General features: G+C 35.8%; 3 protein-coding genes across 4 annotated transcripts; 1 reads left to right on the top strand and 2 right to left on the bottom strand.

Annotated features, from left to right (window-relative positions):
- Nucleotides 1–1,433: 1,433 nt before the first annotated feature.
- Nucleotides 1,434–3,501, top strand: LOC144574162 (cytochrome c oxidase subunit 6a, mitochondrial-like). The gene is made up of 4 exons (XM_078324034.1): nt 1,434–1,599; nt 1,712–1,818; nt 1,931–1,973; nt 3,214–3,501. The coding sequence occupies exons 1-4, from the start codon at nt 1,494–1,496 to the stop codon at nt 3,258–3,260; spliced, it is 303 nt and encodes a 100-aa protein (XP_078180160.1). The 5' UTR covers nt 1,434–1,493; the 3' UTR covers nt 3,261–3,501.
- LOC144574161 (uncharacterized) lies at nt 3,387–5,356 on the bottom strand. Of its 2 annotated transcripts, none has more exons than XM_078324033.1 (2): nt 5,235–5,356; nt 3,387–4,801 (listed from the first exon to the last, which is right to left on the bottom strand). In XM_078324033.1, exon 2 carries the CDS (start codon nt 4,712–4,714, stop codon nt 3,953–3,955), a length of 762 nt encoding a protein of 253 aa, XP_078180159.1. In that variant the 5' UTR covers nt 4,715–4,801; nt 5,235–5,356; the 3' UTR covers nt 3,387–3,952. The 2 variants fall into 2 exon arrangements, with proteins under 2 accessions (XP_078180159.1, XP_078180158.1); XM_078324032.1 differs by having other exon boundaries at nt 3,387–4,804; nt 5,235–5,344.
- An 8,528-nt stretch (nt 5,357–13,884) lies between these two features.
- On the bottom strand, nt 13,885–15,895 carry LOC144574268 (formin-like protein (DUF1005)). The gene is made up of 2 exons (XM_078324192.1): nt 15,069–15,895; nt 13,885–14,931 (listed from the first exon to the last, which is right to left on the bottom strand). Exons 1-2 carry the CDS (start codon nt 15,704–15,706, stop codon nt 14,208–14,210), a joined length of 1,362 nt encoding a protein of 453 aa, XP_078180318.1. The 5' UTR covers nt 15,707–15,895; the 3' UTR covers nt 13,885–14,207.
- Nucleotides 15,896–16,521: the final 626 nt, after the last annotated feature.

The raw sequence follows: 16,521 nt of genomic DNA on the forward strand, positions 1-16,521 counted from the left end.
CGGGTACGGGTAGGCGGGTACGGGTTGGCGGGTAGACGGGTACGGGTACAACGGGTTTTTTTCAAAATTATGTTGTCCGGTCCGTTTATTACCCGTACCCGTCTACCCGTCTACCCGTTTGTACCCGGGCAACGGGTACGGGTACCACGGGTAACGGGTACGGGCCGGGCAAAACGGGTTCAACCCCTAACGGATTTAGCAAACCACTACTCTGTTATATTGAGATCTTGATGTTGTTAAAATTAACTTTATCCAAAATAACCTCGATCGGTTAAAATACTACATAGCTGTAGCACTCATTGAAAACAAATGTATATACTATATACTATTAGGTTTTAAGATCCATGCAAATAACAACTTGATTTAATAAATTTTATCATTTTAACATTAGATCAGAGAAAAAAAAGTTTGATATACATGAATCCAAATTAATTCTAGCAGAAATGAAAATTTACTTCTTGTAATACGAATAATTATAATTACGTGTGTCCAGAACAATCAAGATGATCAAGATATATAATCCCTTACTAGAATAAGAATAATAATAAGAATAAGAATGGTCACTTGGTGTACGTATGCAAATTATTACTGATTATATCAGACGAAATTGTTCATCAGTTGATTTTCTTCAAAAGAAAAATGGTTTGGTACAGTTGCTTTGGTCCATGGAGACTCGTGAATAATCATCGTCTATTCGTCTTGGTGCTAATTAATTATTTTTGTGTTTTTATTGACGTATAAGTTTTGTTTACGGATTGAAAATATTACTACACGTATATACATGTATTCTGTTATTGTAATTAAGTTTCAAAGTTTGTTAGAAAGTTTTGTTGTTATAAATTACTTGAAATATTAGTTTTCTTAGTGGTAATTTCTTATATTTTACTTGATATGTATATCTACGAGCCTTTAGCTCTCACGGTTATTAATCAATAAATTATTCAACAAATTAATAGTTGGTATAGCACATATGAGTTGGATTAAAATGTTTTATTAATTTCAAAGTTCAAATCATCGATTTGAACCACTCAATATGATCTTCGTATTAAAATATATTTGAAGACCAAATTTTATATTTTATTTTAATTGTTAACTATTTTTAATACATATACAAAATTATTGTTTTTTTTTAAACATTGAATCATCCAAAAACAATGATTTTTTACATATTTGAAAATATAGTTAAAAGTTTTCAAAAAATATAAAATTTGATCTTCAATATATTTTAACATAAAAATCATATTGAACAACATCGACTATTTGAACTTTAAAATTAAATAATAAAAATAAAAAAGTATAATTGAAACACAAAAATAATAAAGACATTTTAACTCTAATCAACACATAGGATTAATAAATGGAGGTGGCCGGGTTTATGATAAATGGAGAAAACAGATAAAATTTCTCTAGCCCACGGATAAAAACTTAAAAAAGAAGGGACTTTGATAAGTCGCGCAAAGAGAAATTAAAAAAAGATAAAATCAGAAGAAACAATGGCGTCAATGGCGAGATCTGCGCTGCGATCGGCGGCGGCGAAGGCGAAGAGCGTGGCCTCTACTCCCAAGAGGAGCTTCTCCTCACAGCTTCACGACGATGCTCGTTCGTATCCGATCATATCATAACCTATGATTCCTTTTTCCAGATCTAGGGTTTCGATTTTCATCGTAATTTTTCTGATTTTTTTTTTTTAAAATTTTTGTTTGAATGATAGATGAAACCGCTAAATGGGAGAAGATAACGTACGTAGGGATCGTTGGTTGCACGTGTTTCGCAGCTTATTGTCTCTCAAAGGGGCACCACCACTCCCCCGACTCTCCTGTATTTATTTATTTTTATCTTTCCCATTTTCTTTTATATTGTTATTGTCTGATTCTGATTTTGCTGTATTAGTTAATGGGCTTATGTGATTGTTGTATCTTGAATGAATCAGGCATATCCCTACCTCCACATCAGGAACAAAGAGTTCCCATGGGGTCAGTACTTTATTCTATAATTCTTCTAAATTTCCTACTCCTTTCTGTGTAACTGCCCTTACAGTTATGTATTTTACCATTATTTCCTTCTGTTGAATAGAATGTAGTCAGAACACACTTTAGAGGGTTCGTATTCTTTACTGGTACATGCCTTGTGTCAAAAGGAAATTTAATGTATTCTCACTAAATATCTGTTCCATCAAAATTATATAAAAATTGCTACCCTAGTTTGTCCTTTTTACCATGGGGATAGTGTACTGTTTTCCCTTTTCCGTTCCTTGTGTTCCTTGTGCCACTATGTACCTATTCCTTGGCAATCTTGGTTTGGCAATTAGACTACTAACCTTGGTCAGGAAAATGTTTCAATTGGATTAATTTTATCCTGGTATTAAAGTAGACCAGGTTCGTTCCCAATTTGTTTATCCTATTCTTGCTTGATCATCTGTGTTAAAACTGCTGGTAATCATGCTACTCTAACAAAGCCTGAGCTCTCAGTACTTCCAGGATGCTATAAACCTCTTGATGCCATACATATTTATATAGACATGAGATACGCTCATACCCTTTGCCTTCCCCCCACCCATATGTTGCTTCAAAACATGAGACATATTCAAGTTCATGAATATGTCTCTTCCAGATATCAAAGAAATTTTCTTTTCAGATTTTGTTAGACAAACAGTAGAAGAGCGAAGTGGGAGTTCCTATAAATTTCCACTGGCATGAGGGATATTTGTTGTAGTGTGGATTTTAAACGGTTTTCTTTTTTATTTCTGCAGCTTGCAGATTAGATTTACTTGTCGTAAATATTTACAACACCATTCGTCACATTTTCATGCAACATGTTTTTTTGGGTCATTTGCAAATAGCATTCTAAAGTCAAGGTTCATAAAAAATCAACAGCTTTCGAGTTTTGTAAGACATGTGCCAGTCTAGCTTTATCTCTAAGTTGGAAATCTGTATGGAAATGTACTAAGCTTGGTTTTGATCCATTTTGGGCTCAGGAAAAAAATGAAAAGCATAATGCTTAATCGAACATCCTGGTCAAGTGTACATTTAAATTATTTGGAACTGCAAGCTAAAATTGTTTAGTGTGATATGCATAAAACACAAGAAGAAATCCATCCCCATGTAGTTAAGCATAAGAGTAGGAATATATTTGTTTGTACTTATTATATATTAGGAAATTCCTTTTGTTGATGATATTATTACTTATTATGCCTCGTTTGTATTTGAAATGCAGGTCCGAATGGTCTTTTTGAGGCTAAGCATACTGAACATGACCACTGAGCTTCAAGAAACATGATTCATCTTCTATAAATGTTGTGTGTTTGCTCAACGTGCAACTCAGTTGCTTTGTTTTTTTAGTCTCTCCTGTTTCCTCAAAATAAGATTGTTGAACAGCATATATGGAGCTGGGAAAATGGCAAAGCTTCAAAGCTTGTTTGATTTTTTTTTTCTTGTCTCATCTTTTACTATACTGACAGATGTCGATTTGATGCGAAATGAAAATTTATATTTTTTTAATGGATCTCTGAGTTTGAAACCCAATATTCGAGTTGTTCAAACTTGAGCTATCCGCACAAGAGCCGTTATATTCAGTATCCATAAATTGTGCAGCCCTGAGATCCTCTTGAAGATTTTCTGGCATTAGTTAAGGTTTAGTACCGTAATTAATGTATTATATAGAAAACGACAGTGAAGTAAAAGATTGACCACAACATATCATCAGTTCATCACCATTTCTTCTGCTCATACGGAAATGCACGCACTCCCAAGACGTTTGAGTACCAGTGTTGCAGCTTATGGATAACAAAAGGAGTTTGTTGTTACCAGACATTTAGAAGGAAATTGAGTTATAATTAAGGAATGATTACATTGACAGATTATATAATTAATATGCCTGGAACTGGAACTACATAGATCTTTATGCTTTTCACAACTTGACCTGAAAGCTGCTACTCCTAACTCAATTTATTCATTCATTCCTCCTTAATTCCATCCCTCTTGCCATCAACTTTAGTTGACAGGTATGGTGGAGCATCTGTACTGGTCTCATTTGCAGCTTCAACTAAACTTACCTCAATTGCTTGCAACTCATCTTGCACACCTGACTTTCCAACCTCCTCTTTTATCTCCACATGGGCAGTGCTGTTCTTCTCTTGATTTATAGACAAATTAACACTACCAGTTTGATTAGAAACCGAATCAGATTCAACTGAAATTGATGCATTAACACTTGGGAGCGGGAGCGGGAGCGTACCCTTCCCCTCCATATCATTTGCATCACCATCAGTGTTCCCCTCTTCATCTTCCTCTCCATTTGTGCCATACTCACCATCGGCAATTTCATCATCTCTGTCCTCTCCATTTTCCTCGGCATCTTCTTGTCCGGTCTCTCTCACTTCAACATCCTCTAACAATTGTTCCAATTCTATGTCCTTTTCTTCATCCTCTTCATCCACTTCATTCTCTTTGTCCCCCTCGGATTTATGACTTTCAATATTTTGCGGTAGGTCTTTGCGGCCTAATTTTGTTGTTTTTTGTGGTAGTATCTGATCGTTTGTTGTAATTGGATTCTCATCTGGGTTGTTAGTTGTGGAATTTACTGCGTATTTCTTATCATAAGTATGCTTCAGTTGGTAAAGGAGCCAAATGGAGATGGCCAGTAAGACAAGCAACTGGAGAACATGTTTTATCTTTAGATTCTTGCTTCTTTGGTTTCGAGACGATTGCCTCATCATGGTTGAAGTTGAACTGCTACAATCAAGCCTCTACTCTACCTCTAAGATATGGTTGATATATTAAAAAGGGAAGCTCGTTTTGCTCCTCTGCTGTGGCAAAATTAACAACAAAATCTGTAAAATTAATTCAAATTATGTAAGAATTAGTTGGCATTGCCTATTGGGAATCAATGAATATCAATTGCCTCAAAAGGAAAAAAGGGTTAAGCAGCAAAACCTTTGCTAAATAACAATCTCTGAGAAGGAATTGCATGAACCAATCTTAAACAGTTTATTTTAGGTAAAATGTTGCTAGAAAAATTGTAGTTTACCGTTTAAAATGGAAGAACACAAAATAAACAAATCTCCAAATTGCAACTTCTTCTTTTTCTTTTTTTCTGAACTAGCAACCCCAAATACAAGAAGATAGAACAAAAAATAAGAACACGTGACTATCGATAATTGTAAGGAAGACTTAATTTCTTAAAACCGCACCAAATCTAAGGGATTAGAGAGAGGGTTTAGTTTAGGAAAACAATACCGGTCTAGATGACACCTCTCTTTTTTTTCTCTTTTGTGTCTCTTACAAAACAAAACCTTGTCTGTGGAGGTGGAGGGAGGATCTGTTTCTCGGAAGAATCAAAAACAAAGAAGAAAGAGAGCAAAAAGGAAAATTATCTTAAGAGAAAGGTTTGAATAAATAAATGTGAGAGTGAGACAGTGGCAGGCCAGACCGCCAGAGGAGAATTTACTAGCTATAGCTATCTATCTACTATCTACTAGTCTTTCAACTTTCCCATTAAACGATAAGTGTGAGAGAAATCTTCGGATGTTCTGTGTCAACACACTCTAAATTTTAGAAAAATAAATGTTACAGGCAAGTAAGTAGCTTTCACAGAAAATCTACAACTCTCAGTTGGGGTCATGTTCATGTTCATTCATGCCATGCCTAGTTAATAAATTGAGTCCTAACCATTCATAATATAAATCTCCTGTAACGGGTCGCATAATACCTTGCAATAGCAACATGTTGCACATCCGTAGACAGATATTAATCAATATTGGAACAACACGTAGAATGGATCATGCAAATGGGCCTGGCCCAAGTCGTTTTCGGTCAACTGGCTGTCTGTCTGCCTCACACTAAAATTATGATATTAGATGTCTTCTCCTCTCTACTGTCGGTTTGGCAGTTTGCACAAATCAATTCATCAAAATTCAACCCCCCCCCCTTTTATCCCAATTATTATTCCATCAAATGTTTCATCCAAATATGAATTGAAGAACCAAAAAAAATAGACCATATTTCAACCGAAATAAAAATTAACATAAAATAAAGGCATACAAAAGATTATAAAAATGAAATAAAATTTAATCTCTTTTACCAAGCATAGAATGAAAAAAAATCCTAATTGTTCAACACAGATCATAAAGGATTACAACCAGCTCCAGCTCCAATGAAGAAATAGAATAGCCGGTGTGGTGCTAATCTTCAACAACAAAAAATCATAAATAAAATATATTTCCAATATACTGCTATGCTTCAAAGCCTCTAGCGAAAAGTCTGTTGACTAATTAATAAATGAAGCAAATTATGAATTTGCAAAAGTATAATATACATGAACAAAATATGAATAGAAAAAATGAAAAAGCAAATGGGAGACATGAAAGCACACAAAAGCAGAAATAAAAAAATCATATCAAACAGTATGAAACATAATTGAATATAAGATATTTGTCAAAAAAAACAAAAAAAATAGTATAAATAAAGAAGAAAGATCATTTTCAAAACAAGGTCCAAGATATGGACGACCTGAAAGTAGTTTGGTGGAAAATCAGCTTATTTTATGTAACTGTTTATTCCTTCGGACTTGCTCAGATACTAACGGGCCTACATTTTTTAAAAGTCCATTTGAAGCCTTATATTCGCAAGTTAATGATCCATGTGTTCGTTCATTTCAGGCTGACCGTCTAAAGAAAACGAATTTAAATCTACAAGTTTATATTTACCATAATACAGAGTTTTACATGAATTATCTACAAGTAAATATGCTGCCTATGATTTAACAGAACCTCACTTAATGAAAGGATTCAAGACTGGTAAAAAAAAGAAGAGGAAAAGAATTTTTATCACCTGTGCTGTGCTAAATTAAATTAAATTAAATTAAATTGCTCCGATACTCACTTACAAATAAAAGACCGTGACATATGGGAACACACAAGATCTTTCAATAATTGTGAGTTAAATACAATTCGTAAGCAATTGTTAGGCGCCAAAAAAAAAATATATATTATCGCAAAATTGTAGCATATTGCACTATCCAATATAAAAATCATCACAGCAATGTATCATTTCTAAAGTTGTAGTGTTTTTAAATGCGGCCATTTTTATTAATATCCCTAAAACAAATGTAAATTTTAAAAATGCCCCTGTCTCCCATTTTTTTTAAATATGTCCTGACCGCCAGAATTACAGGCGGCCCATTCCTCTAGTGAGGCGCCAGTCCCTGGGGCGCCCCACTAGGCCTGTGAGGCGCCACCCCCCCAGGCGCCCCATGGTATTTTTTTTTTTTTTTAGATCTTAGTATTTTGATTTGAATAATTTTGTGAAAAAAAAAATTTCTTATTTAGAGTGTATGCCAAAAAATAAAATATTTGATATATTTACGAAGTGATGTCGTAAATATTTGATATACTAAGATCTCTATAAATATGCGGCCATGCAGTCCTTTCATGCGGTTTTGATAATTTGATTGTATTTTAATTAAAATTTATGTGAAAAAGGACTAATCTGGACCGTACATCTTGATGGGTAACTTGACTAATCTGGGCTGTTGGTTAAAAGGATTTACATGCAATTTACTTCTCAGAAATAATTTTCTCCGGGCTGAACAGAGCGGTGCTTCGTAACCTCAGACATCGCTCGCAGGGGGCTGCCGCCCCCCTGCCACCCCCCGCATACTCCTAAAATCAGGCCCACATACATAAGCATTGTAAAACACATATACACATATACAAAACCGCATTTTAAAACACTGCATACACATATACACATATACACATATAGATACAATTATACATACACATACACATACGCATACACATATACACATATACACATATAAATACAATTATACATAGACATACACATACGCATACACATACACATATACATATACATACACATATATACATATACATATACATATACATATATGTTCACACATAATATATGCTACAAAGTTTCAGTATAGCAAGCTATACCTTTTAAACCTTGGTTATACTCTGTCAAATCAGATAGCAAGTGTACTATCCTATCGATGAGTATGTTCAGGTATCGATCCACAGGGACGGAAGAAAAAGACCGGACTTATCCTAAAATTACTTGAGGTTCTAGAAGTGAGAGAAATTGGTTTGGTTTAATTCTAACAATTCTACTGATTTATGACAAGTTCAAAAGACAATAAAAAGAATTAAAGTTGTTTTCAATTAATAAAAAGGCGTTTCCAGGGTTCAGATTTCATTTCTGTTCAGCCCCGAGGCATACGGCCCGTATGGATTCCCATACGGCCAGTAGGTTACCCCAAGTTAATGCTGCAGCTACTGTTTTCTGTGTTGGTGCTAATGTTTAGGGTTTTTATCAACCAGATCTAGATACCTAACCTCAACTTTCGCATTTTGGCTTAATTTATCCAAGTTACTTATTGGTTTACTAAAAGTATCCAAGAACTTCCGCCTCAAGGAAAGTTTCACCTTTCGGGTACTCCTTGGTTTTACCCTACTTCATATACTTTATTCGGTTGGATTAAACGTCATAGACTTGGCTCCTAACACCTAGATGTGCGCATTCATCTAAGGGGATGACTAATCAATTCAAGCAAGCACAAATAAAGCAATCAAAATACTACTCAACAAGGTAAAAACAAAGCATTCAACACAAAATCCAAGTAGCATGCAAACAAAACCAAACTAGAAACTACATCTTAGCCCTAGAAACAAAGTAAATTAGCTACTCATGTTCACGTATATATTGTTATGCTTGTCACACCCCGAATCCGGAGGTGCAACGATTCTGCCGTGTCTATTTACCATTTAATATACGTAATATAAGGCATGGATCTTTTTATGCATTGCCAATATCATCCATTATTTTTGCCACATCCCAATTTATTTACAATAATTATCTGACATTTTATAGTGGATGATGCTAGAGATATATTCTCTGTACCCTGTCAGATATAATAAACCCAAATTCCATACTTTTAGGTGGCCCTGCTGTCAATTATAACCCGGAAGCGCTCTTTATTTTCGTATAATAAACCTGTAACCCACAAGGGGAAACGAGTAAGAAATAATAAATTATTTCTCAGTGCTGATTGCCACTCAGATTATTGGATTCGAAGGAAATCCATATTCAGAATGAAATCACCACACGAGAAATAAACAGTTCATTTCATAATGACGAATGCAAATGCTCAATAACAGTATCTAATTGAACAACAAAAATTACATAATTAAATCAAAACACTAAGGATCGTATCAAAATAAATGGTTTGGGTCTAAATCTTTTAAACCATAAAGTCAGGTAACGTTTGGGACCTATCTTTAGAACCACTAAGTCTAGTAACATTTGGTTTCTTAACTTTACAATTTATAGGTTGGTAACACGGAAATATACTATAACATGTATCTATCGTGTTAGGACTTATACCATTCTAACTATTCTGACATATTGTTAACAGAACCAATACGGAAACAATATTATAATATTGTCATTATCGGAAAGAAAATCAATGATAAGACAGTTATCACAGTTCATTAGTTTCACAATCACAATTCACAATATTAGTTTCATTATGCGGGGGGTGGCAGGGGGGCGGCAGCCCCCTGCGAGCGATGTCTGAGGTTACGAAGCACCGCTCTGTTCAGCCCGGAGAAAATTATTTCTAAGTAAATTGCATGTAAATCCTTTTAACCAACAGCCCAGATTAGTCAAGTTACCCATCAAGATGTACGGTCCAGATTAGTCCTTTTTCACATAAATTTTAATTAAAATACAATCAAATTATCAAAACCGCATGGAAGGACTGCATGGCCGCATATTTATAGAGATCTTAGTATATCAAATATTTACGACATCACTTCGTAAATATATCAAATATTTTATTTTTTGGCATACACTCTAAATAAGAAAAAAAAAATTTCACAAAATTATTCAAATCAAAATACTAAGATCTAAAAAAAAAAAAAAATACCATGGGGCGCCTGGGGGGTGGCGCCTCACAGGCCTAGTGGGGCACCCCAGGGACTGGCGCCTCACTAGAGGAATGGGCCGCCCGTAATTCTGGCGGTCAGGGCATATTTAAAAAAAAATGGGAGACAGGGGCATTTTTAAAATTTACATTTGTTTTAGGAATATTAATAAAAATGGCCGTTTTAAATGGTATCCAGAATTCCATGCATGCTGACGTATATGCGGTCCATACAATTGTTTTAAAATTTGAAAAAGATTCAGAAAATAATTGTGTTTGAAAGAAAATAATTTAGAGTGGCTGTGGGCTGTGAATTGTGATGATGAGCAAATCTGAGACTGAGAGGGGCCCAAGTACAGACTGGAAAAGTAATTAGTTGTCCAGCACATACCATACCAGGTTACCAACCATTCAAGTATTCAACCAACCGGTACGACACAATCGCGCATTTAATTTAAAGTTTAGTAGTCTATTGATTGATTGCCTTCAAACCAAATTATACAAGCCCATCCTAATAAATTATGTAAATATTACAATTCACATCACAGACTTTAACGTGTGCGAAAATATCAAACTCCACATTTTTTACTTCATAATTCACATTGACATCTTCCTCCGGTTATATCATATATCATATCTAGTAAGCAATTGCCAAATTATATGCACTCACGTTCAAACAATACATGTTCCGCTTATCGGATCCAATTAATTTTTAGTCAGAAATTAGAATCTCTCTTTTCAGCACAAGCCAACAAAAAAGTTTGATTTTAAAAGGGATCTTAGTTGTCCAAAAGAATACTATATTTGTTCTCCAAAAAAAAAAAAATTTAAAAAACACACATATAAAAGAACTTTGCTAGAATTGACAAGGAAAAATACATATAAAACAACCCAACGCTCTACAGTCTCTCTAGTCTGTACTGACTTTTGTATAAAAAAAATATATATGTATATTAATAATAATAATAATAATAATAATAAATAATTCCTTCTATGTCAGTCCCTTTTATACCATTAATTTAGATATGCCCCTCAGAAGTTAACTTATGTGCATCTTCATTATAAATAAATTTGAATTTTTGGTACAGAGAATTCACACTTCATTATACAAGTTTATTATATTTTAATAGAAAGTAAAATGGGAATCTATAAATATAGAATTACTTTTTGATGAAAGAGACAATAAATTAGATAAACTTGAGGGTTTTAAAATTCAGAAAATAATAACATTATGAAGTAAAAAAATCCATTTTTTTTTAAAAGTGCATAAAATTCTACAAAAATTTATAAACTACGCATATGACTGTTCATCTTGGCGTGGAACCTCATTTAAGAGGCCACACTCATAAGCAATTATGGGCCCTGCAAGTCTGCAACAACAACTACAATAATAAAATTGCCAAAATAACTCCAATAATTTTCCCTAAAAAAAATGTTATTTGAAATGAAAAGGAGCAGGAAATAGGGAACAGACAGCAGGGAGTCCTCTGGATGCGTCATCCGTCCCAACTACTCAATAACCCTAATAAGTAATAACCCCACCCACCACTGCTCCACTTTTATTTCCGAAACCTGCAACGTACCACTATTCACACACACACACACACACACAAATTAAAAAAAAAATCATATATTGTATCACATAACGTCCTATGCTATGCGAAATTTAAGGTAGATGATGCATGCATGCATGCATGATATTGTATGTGACTCCATATGTGCAGCTAAACATGCTTCAAATCAAAGGTCCCCATACCTTCTCATTCTGATCAAACAATTTCTATTCATTACAACATGATCCCGGTATCTTCCGATTTTCATCAAACAATTGCAGGATTATATATGATGAGACGCCAATAGAATATCAAATCAATCGGAAAATTTAGATATCATGTACCGGAATCATATATCCGAGAAGGTGGGACTCGTACCGCGGTACCGGTAGTAGGGTAGCATGTCCCATTTTCTTAGAGGTAAACAGTAGTCAATATTGATCGCATGACATGTACCTTCTACATTTATTGAGGCATTAAATCAATCTCGTTATCAATTGTTCTAACAAGTCTGGAACAATCGATCCTAGTAATTTTGCAAAACAGACTTTAATGCCCTGGACGAAATATATTAACATGAAGACCGCATGATCATACATTTTGTATATAATTAAATTAGAACATACTTAAATGCTTTCGTCAGAATTCAAACTTTTTGAAGAGAGAAATTTTTTATTGTAGAAATTAAGATAAAGGTTGAGAGACAATTATATTTTTTATTAATAAAAAGATCGGTATGACTAGTGTATTAATGGTCGGGCGGGTACGGATACCCCGGGTATACCCGGGCACGGGTACGGGTACGTCTTGGGTACGGGTATGACGGGTACTTGGGTATACGGGTACGGATATATCGGGTATTTTTTTTCAAAAACCATACCCTACCCGTCCTATACCCGTACCCGTGTACCCTTGACGGATAGGGCGGTCCGGGTACGGGTTTTTTTTTTTTTTTTTTTTTTGCTGTTTTTTTCTGGTTTTTTTGTTTTCGTTTTTTTTTTCCTGTTATTTTTTTTTCCTATTTTTGTTTTTTTGTTTTACTTTAAAACAATAAAATATAAATATAAATAAAAAAACAGAAATTAAAACAGAATTTTAAAAACAGAAATTACAAAACAGAAATTAAAAACTGAATTTTAAAAACAGAAATAAAAACAGAATTTTAAAAACAGAAATTAAAAAACAGAAATTAAAACAGAGAAATTAAAAAACAGAAATTAAAAAACAGAAATAAAAAACAGAATTTTAAAAACAGAAATTAAAAAACAGAAATTAAAAAACAGAAATAAAAACAGAATTTTAAAAACAGAAATTAAATTGAATTTGGGAGGAAAATTTGAATTTGGGGATTGAATTATTGGGTCGGGTATAAGGATACGGGTACGGGTAAGGGTAGATGGGTACTCGGGTACCCGGGTAGGGTAAAGTCGGGTACGGGTAAGGTCGAGTACGGGTATGGTCGGGTATTTGTCCAAAAAAACAGGTCCGGTCCGTTTTTTGCCCGTACCCGCGTACCCGAGTACCCGACCCATAACCGGGCTCGGGCACGGGTACCCCGGGCGGCAGGTAGGGTAGGGTATACCCTTAACGGGTATAATTAATACTCTAGGTATGACCTTTATTGATCTTAAAAATTAAAAAAAATGAAACAGTAAAATTTATACCAATCCAAAATAGAGGAAATTCTTATATTAGATCTGTAATAAAATGTAGAAAGTTTTTCAAAAAAATAGATAAAATATTTCTATTATATGTAGTTAAGATACTGTCTTTTTGTAAAAACTTTTTATATTTTACTATAAAAAAATTAAAGAAAAAAAATACAAACTGATATTAAATCAGAATTTCTACCTATCCAAACTTTTACTTTTTAATATGTAGAAATAGTACAAAATCTAACGTTCTTTCTACTAATTAAAAATATAATGTTCTGTTTATGTTTCTCTCTCTTCCTTCCTAATTTATATATTTTACTTTCTACAGATAAAAAATGCGCCTTGAAGAGGGTTAGAGGGGTGAGTACAAAATTGGAAGTGATGGGAAAGCTCCGTACCATTTGAATTGTAATTGGGCAGAGCAGTTGGCAAGGCAAAACCATGTGCCTGGGTCCCCTAAATCTGCATCTTTTTTCCAGAATGCCTCCAAAACCAAAACAAAAATCCAAGTGGGGTCACGCCTATAAACCAACATGCCATTCATGCCCATTGGGCAGCCTTCGTTTCTCTACCAATAACTTTTTAGCTTAAACAGTTAAACTTGGCCTTTAAGCAATTTAAGCCCTACTTTTCAGGCTTCCAACACCCCGCTTTACGATAAATGATCACGGACAAACCCCACAAGCCATTATCCAACGAAGAAACGAACATTTCCTCAACACAATTCAAAGCCAACAACTATTTTACAAATTACACCACTAATCATTTCCTCTTCTAAGCATTTAAAAAGCACCTAGAAGACTAACAAAATTACAACTAACCCTCACGAAACACACCCAGAAAACCAGCATGGACCAGGATAATTTCTCTCTTTTTTTTTTTCTTTTTTTTTTTGCTTTCTGGACCAAGTGTAAGTTAAATTCAAGAAAAAGCTAAAGGCCAAATTAGCAATAGAAAAGATAAAACAAACACTCGCTTCTGTACAGTTTCATCCGCGTCCAAATCCCGCCATCAAAACTTAAATTTGATATCCAAAAAAAGAAGGATGTGGATGCTAAAGAGCATCGGTGGAGTGGATGAGCTCCTTGCGCAGCTTATGTGAGAAGGATCTGCATGCATCCATGCTCAGATCAACCGCTGCGGCTAATGCAACGAAAGCAGCCGCATCTTCAGCGCATCCCACGTGATTCACACCAACCTCCACAGTAGGCTTCGAACACCTCCCTTCGCCTTCCACCGTGGTCGACATAACGAAGCCCCGATAACCCGCAAACGGCCACAGACCATACCCGAAATCCCCACTACCTCTAGGGCTGCACCCGGGAGAGCCACTTCTAGACCCATTTTTGTTCATCGGAACCGTACCCGTTAAGTCAATAGCAAATTTCCCACCTTTGGATGAGATGAAAGATGTGTCAACCAATGAAACGCTAGAGTTCATGGAATTATCTGGTAGGAGATCGAACCGGTAACCAAGCCCGTCAGTAGAACTGGTTGACCCAACTTTCTCCCTCCAGGCCTCAAGACGGCCCCAAGGTTTCCAGGTCCCGTCACCTGGTCGAAGTATGAGCCACGCACCAGGGTTGGATCGGCTTACCCGGTCGGACCCGGGAGAGGCCACGAAAGGAGTGACCATGGATGCCATGGCGACTGGGGAACCAGATAGGTCGTGTACAGTCACAGACCAGCCCTTGCGCTCCTTGGCAGATCTCTCCCGATCAGACCCAAAGTTTGGGAGCCAATTGCGGGCACCGTTGCCGGGATCCGATTGCATGGACCTGCAATTTTTTTTATAAGTTTGTTAGAGGTGGCCAATGAGACATTGCCCGGCTTGGGCTAATAATTTGAAATTAAAAACTACATTGCAAAATCAGGTATATAGGAACAACCATAAGTTTGAAACTAAGAAACCAACCTGGATCTCAAGTGTAGATCACTGTTATGGCGGCAACTGAACTTGCATGTAAACATAGGCTGCTTCATCGTACCCTGGACTTGGAGCACTTGTGGACTGCACTCCGGTTCACCAGCAAACTCAAATACAAAGCGCGGGTCAGGTTCAGCCCGAACCGTTAGATTTAACTCAACCGCTGCCCCATTAGTCTTCTTCCCCACCGATACCCAGCCACTGTGGAAAACAGTGGCTTTCCCATCGGCTCCTTTCAGATCTAGCGGTAATGTAACCTTGCCGAGCAGCCTGCCAGAGCTTACCCCACATGTAGACCCCCTTCGACCAGAGTACACTGCGACCTTGAGCTGTGCAGTGCGATTGGAGCCAAAGAGAGACGATTTGGCAGATATCTTCTCTAGGTCAGGCTTGGAGAGGTGAAACACAGCAGCAGGGGTAGAGGAAGGTGCGGTTGTGCTGTCTGAGTCCGAGGTAACTAGTGGGGCTGGCGCTGTCTGGTACGGGAGCTTGTTAAGACGGATCTTGCAATAGCACGGGGTTGAAGAAGGATGCACTCCAGAGCCAGCGCCGACGGGGCGAGTTGATACGGGAAGCTTGAGGGAGAGATTTCCGACTAGAACCCGGACGAACTGACACGGGTCCATTGGAGGGAGATTTGCGTAGCTATTGCTTTCGCTTTAAACTGCGCTTCTTCTACCTTCTTCTGCTTCTTCTTCTTCTTCTTCTTCTTCTTCTTGTATGAAGATTTGGTAGGTACCGAGGAAGGAGGAATGAGCTACGTTGCTCAGATTGGGAAGGGAAAGGCGCCACAGATTTGGTATAAAAATTGGAAGGATTGATTAAAGATGCCAGTGCTGCCAGCCTGGAACTGTATAGCTGGACTACAGTCTTTGATGTACCCACCTGACGTCTGAACCTGGTCTAATGTCTAAAGATGTGAGCCATAATTCACTTCCCTAACCTTTATAAAACAAAAAATAGGTTTTTTTTTAAATTAAATATTATCAGTATTTACAAAATTTAAATTCTATTTTGTCTAAAATAAATACTGCATAATATTATGAACAACAATAGATTAAATTACTAGATTTTGAAAATATATATAAAATTTCAACTGATTATGTTTCAACTCTGACACTAATATCACATCTTGTGGGACTACTCTCTATCTTAGGTGTCATAGTTGATATTTTTTCTGATTGATTTACTACATATGATTACTACTTTTGGTTGTTATTTTGTTGTATGTTTCTATTACTTCAAGCAAACTCTAACTTAGTTACTTTTATATAATTTAGTTGAACAATGTTCATTTACGATCTGCCTTGTAATTTGGAATCATATTTAGTGCCTCTATAATGCTTAGCTTGTCCATTAACATTGGATTATATGATGCTGCCTTTCATAAGCAAAAAATCTATTAAGTTTTAATATAAGAAATTGGTGGAATTCTCGCACT

This window comes from Carex rostrata, chromosome 22, assembly GCF_964058835.1.
Source record: "Carex rostrata chromosome 22, lpCarRost1.2, whole genome shotgun sequence".
In the NCBI taxonomy this organism is placed as follows: domain Eukaryota; kingdom Viridiplantae; phylum Streptophyta; class Magnoliopsida; order Poales; family Cyperaceae; genus Carex; species Carex rostrata.